The following is a 4,695-nucleotide window of genomic DNA, read 5'->3' as shown; positions in this document are numbered from 1 at the left end:
GGCTGAAGAGAGAGCAGAGGAAAAAAAAAAAAAAAAAAAAAAAAAAAAAAAAGAAATAAAAAAGGAATCAAAACAGTGCAATTGTGATGAAAAATGTTTAAATGAAAGAAAGGAAGAGGATTAAAAAAAAAAAAAAAGAAAAAGAAAAAAAGAAAAAGAAGAAAAGAAAAGAAAAGAAAAGAAAGAGGAGTTTGAGGGCTGGGGTTATTGTGTTTTGTGGCGAGCAACAGTCTAGTTGGGGATCAAGAAATGCTCAATTCATTTCCCTAAACAACATGTAGAAAGAGAGAGAGAGCCCTGTGGAGAGAGGCAACATCTTCCTTGCCATAATTTCAGTGGATCAGGAAGGATAAAATTGAGCATACCCAACTGCCATTGATCTGGTATATAAAACTAGCTAGGTACTAGCACGCCACCAATTTGACATTCTACAAATGGATGAATGAATGAAGAAAGGTGTCAGAACGATATGCAATTAGGAGGAAAATTAGCCAATTTTTAAGAATTGGTGGCAAAAGATGAGTGGATGGAGCTAAACAAAACAATCAGAAAAGTATTTTCAACCTGTATTTTTTACAAACAAACTCTTTGACATTCCATGCTCGTCCTTAGTCCTAAACTGCTTCTGCTTATTCATGCACTCATCTTTAGAGATCTCTTTAAAGACTATATAGAAAGCTATTACCAATACAAAGACCTCAATGTGGAACAATCGGTAATTTCAGTATAGAAAAGAGATTAAAGAGTGGCGAGTTGAAAGGATAATAGCCTTAATGAAAGAAGTAAAAACTAAACAAACTACCTAGGAGTATTGAGAAGAGCCGTAATAAAAACTTTCTTTTCTTTTCTTTTCTTTTCTTTTACCCATCTCGTTATTTACTACCTCTCGATGTATATTTTAACATTAGTCAGGACAAGGGTTACTCTTTACCATTCTGCAAAAGAGACCCATCCATGGATGGAGCAAGAAGGATGAGCACTATACCAAAGTAAAATTCATCATTGAATTGCCATAATAGTCGTTCGGAAAGAGCTACGGGTGGATATGAGACCATGAATCTGGAGGTGCGTATGATGAAAGCCAATGATTTGAGGATATAGAATCGATCTGCAGCTAGTGAATCATATTGATGTGCTGAACATACGAACATGAGTATTATTTTGAGTAAATTTTTACTTTTGTTTTTACTTATTTTTACCGATGTTTAAGCAAAAGGAAAAGTAAATGTGCTCTTCTGATATTTACAGATGTCGTAACGAGGTCTGTGCCTGGGTTCTCCATATATTACATGTTGTATTTTAACCCGATGTCATTTCCTTTGGGATCCGGGATACAATCCTGTCAATCTTCAGCCTAACAACCTCACAGTATGTGCAATCACCCAGGACATAACTGAAACACATGTCCCAATAAAGAATAGGCGCTTCTTACTATTATTTAATGGTCTCCGGCTCGTTCAACTTAAAAACCTTCAAAAGTATATGTCTACACAACTCTTTGTCGAGAGCCCTGGGACCATGAGGGCCTACTTGTACTCTTGTATACTCAATTAACTTTTATTTGTCTGCATACTGGATGGATATGGGCTATGACTATAAATGAACCGATACTACGGATGTGGACTAGTGATACTGAAGAGTTTTTTTTTTTTTTTTTTTTCTTTTTTCTTTTTTTTTAGACATTCAACTAACTTTCCATCCTTGACCTGGTCTAGCCAATCATAACACATATTTTGATGTAATGATATTGCTTGCAGTATTCTGTTCCATAACATCCAAAAGCAATCTTGTCAATGTCGTTACTGAGTTTTTTTTCACTTCATTAGCAGCGAAGGTTCCATGGTCCACGCCATTAGTAGCACAAGACCAAGTTTTCAATCCTTTTCTAATGTCCATCAGTGAATGCAATGTCTCTGCAACGGTCCTTGTGCACACTTTCTTCGGCAATTGATTGGTGATGTCCTTAAGAGTGGCTCTCCTTTCTCTCTTTGTGCAGCGCACTATGCTCCTGATATCTCTTTCACTCAGTGCTCTTGGTCGTCCCGGGCGCGAGCGGTGGTACCTCTTTTGTAATATCTTTGGATAATAGTGTAGACCGTTGATCTTGGTACATTACGTTTCAGCGCGATCTCCGCATCCTTCATTCCCGCAAGGTGCATTCCAACGATGATAGCTTTATCCTCGATATCCAAATTTAAAGGCATGGTGGTTTTTTCAAGTTGTTATTGTTGTGAAAAATGAGAAAAAGAAAGAGAGAGGATGATGCTATCTTCGCGTCAACTATTTTTTAAATTTATTTTGCCGTATAATTTTTTCATGTGGCTGTTCATGTCAAGGTATATGGAATCAACTATTAAGACGCAGCTGTGCCAAAGATTGAAAGCAAAGCAGAAGAAATAAACACCTACACGGACGGCCAGCAAAGCATTAAAGCTTTGTTCTAGCGTTGCAAACTCTTCATCGCTTTGTGGAACCGTAAATATGCCCATCGACCTGGGGATATAAAGAGCTTCATGATCTAAGCTCATCACAAAGAACTCAATGCTATTATCTATTAGATATTACATAGTCAGTGCCAATGCCAAGTGAATGACGAGAAAAAAAAAGAAGGTTTTTCGACAATTCATACTCTGGACAAGCAGGCCAATGACCTGGGGCCTTTCCGTCCTGTTAAATATATGAAGGTCTACCAGCAGCTTCATCATCCAGAACAGCTTCCGCCGATCTTTAATCAGAGCTTCGTTATCAAGATAGAGGTATTTGACCTCCGCTATCATGAATGGTATCCCTCCTTTAGACCAGGCGACATCAGGTCTGAGCTCGTTTTGGCAGTATTTGGGAAGGACGAGCTTTTTATCACTGCACAAAAAAAAAAAAAAAAAAAAAAACGCGACTTTTTAATCACTTCAAAATAATAACAATAAATAAAAACATTACTTTTCTGCATCAAAGAATGAAGGCTTACTTACTCTAGTCTATTGAACAAAAAACCAGACAATATACCATCAATCATAGGAACGATGACACTGTTGGTACATGTAGCCTCGTTTCCCAATTCCTGTATACCCGTCCAAAAATTGGGTTGCTCAGCCCACTTTTGGAGTACCTTGAATAGGCACCTCTTTATCCCTTCCTTCTCTGCAGAAAAATTGTCCAGATACACTTCATAATCCTGTTTCTTCGCTTCCGAAGCACAATCTCGTATGAAGCGCACATCGCCTTCTGTCATCTGCTCCTTTATCGGAATAGAATATAGAGCCTCGGTCACCTGAGGCGGAAGGCTGGACGACACCAACTCCTTGCAGAAGATGAAACTGGCGGCCCTATTAAAATCACCACGGTTAACAAAGGCAAAGGTTGAAATTGAAGACTGTAGCAAAAACGAAATACATACAAGAATTCGGAGTAACCCAATTTCTGCTCGTTGGGGGTATCGAGTACCGTCTTCCTGATCTGCATCAAGCTCTTCCAGAGCTTTTCGAACAAAGCCTCGAACACCGTATGATTGAAGTAACCATGGTAATCATGATCAGAGGATATTGCTTCCCTACGATCGTCTGCACGCTCCCTATCTGTGGACTGCTCATGGTTCGTGGTCTGGAGTGGTGTTTTTCTGTTCCCGTCCCAAATGTGGACACTATCCTTGACAAACTTTCCGACGGTTTTCTTTTCATCTTTGTCATAGTACACCACAAATGCAGCGAAGATGACAAGGAGCGATTGCCGAGGAGGTTTACATACAATGCCATCTTTCTTCACCCATCGATTTGATGAGGAATGGTCCAGGTGACAATACGACTCGTCGAGGAATACTTCAGGTCGTATTGAGACATAGCCACCATTTTCCTTCCTAAGATTGGAAAAACGTTCTTCAACGTACTTGTGTCGGAATCTCACATTTTGTGGGGTATCATGCAAAATTGACCTGCGGATACCTTTCCCCCAGTAGAAGTTGCTGGCTCTTAGATAGCGATGAACGGTGGACTTTGACAGGTTGATACCGTGGACATCCCTGAGTTCATTCCGTACAACCCATACACTGTTGGATGATCCAGTACTGTTCGCCTTTGTCACAATTTGGTCGAGACGACTCTCAACGGCCGGGTCCATCTCCTTCATTTTACCGCCGCGGCCGACACCTATGGTAGGCTTCCCTGAATCTCCGTGGATTGACCAATTAATAGCTGCTCTGCACGAACGTCTATTAATACCTGTAAGCTTAGATAGCTGCACACACTCGTGTCTGTCCCAAATGTTTCCCTGATCCATTTTTGAACAGTCTCTGGAGCGCTAAATAGGACAGCATAAACGTTTGCGGCCATTCTATACTCGTATTCAGTCACGCACCCTTTATTACGTGTTGGTGCAATTGGCACAACGAGGAAGAGATTATCATTGATCGGAGCAGGATGATTATCCTGGCCCTCAGAGAGCGTTGGGCGCATGCCGCCATGAGCGCAGCGACAAAGGGGTTGTGACCGTGGGAGATCGGCTGAAATCTGCGCTTCGATCCGAAGAGCGTCGAGACGACCTCCCCATCATCCAACGGTCCGTTGGTGAAGCTCTCGGGCTCCGTCTTCCGGGGCCGCGCAAGGGAGAGGGACTATCACACAATTAATATAGGGAAACTTGGTGATAGCGACGGCACGGGGTGTCGAGTGGATCACGGGTGAATGACCCAGATGAGATACGGCG

The 4,695-nt window shown here is 41.2% G+C and overlaps 1 protein-coding gene across 1 annotated transcript; it reads right to left on the bottom strand.

Annotated features, from left to right (window-relative positions):
* Positions 1-2,300: 2,300 nt before the first annotated feature.
* On the bottom strand, positions 2,301-4,445 carry BCR41DRAFT_386614 (hypothetical protein; the record flags this gene model as incomplete). Its single annotated transcript, XM_022027814.1, has 5 exons — positions 4,358-4,445; positions 3,395-3,474; positions 2,970-3,323; positions 2,630-2,859; positions 2,301-2,551 (listed from the first exon to the last, which is right to left on the bottom strand). Coding segments are annotated over exons 1-5 (954 nt in total), but the record flags the coding sequence as incomplete, so codon positions are not given.
* Between the last annotated feature and the right edge of the window lie 250 nt (positions 4,446-4,695).

This window comes from Lobosporangium transversale (assembly GCF_002105155.1).
Source record: "Lobosporangium transversale strain NRRL 3116 chromosome Unknown BCR41scaffold_19, whole genome shotgun sequence".
NCBI lineage: Eukaryota > Fungi > Mortierellomycota > Mortierellomycetes > Mortierellales > Mortierellaceae > Lobosporangium > Lobosporangium transversale.
This window is presented reverse-complemented; position numbering and strand designations above follow the sequence as displayed.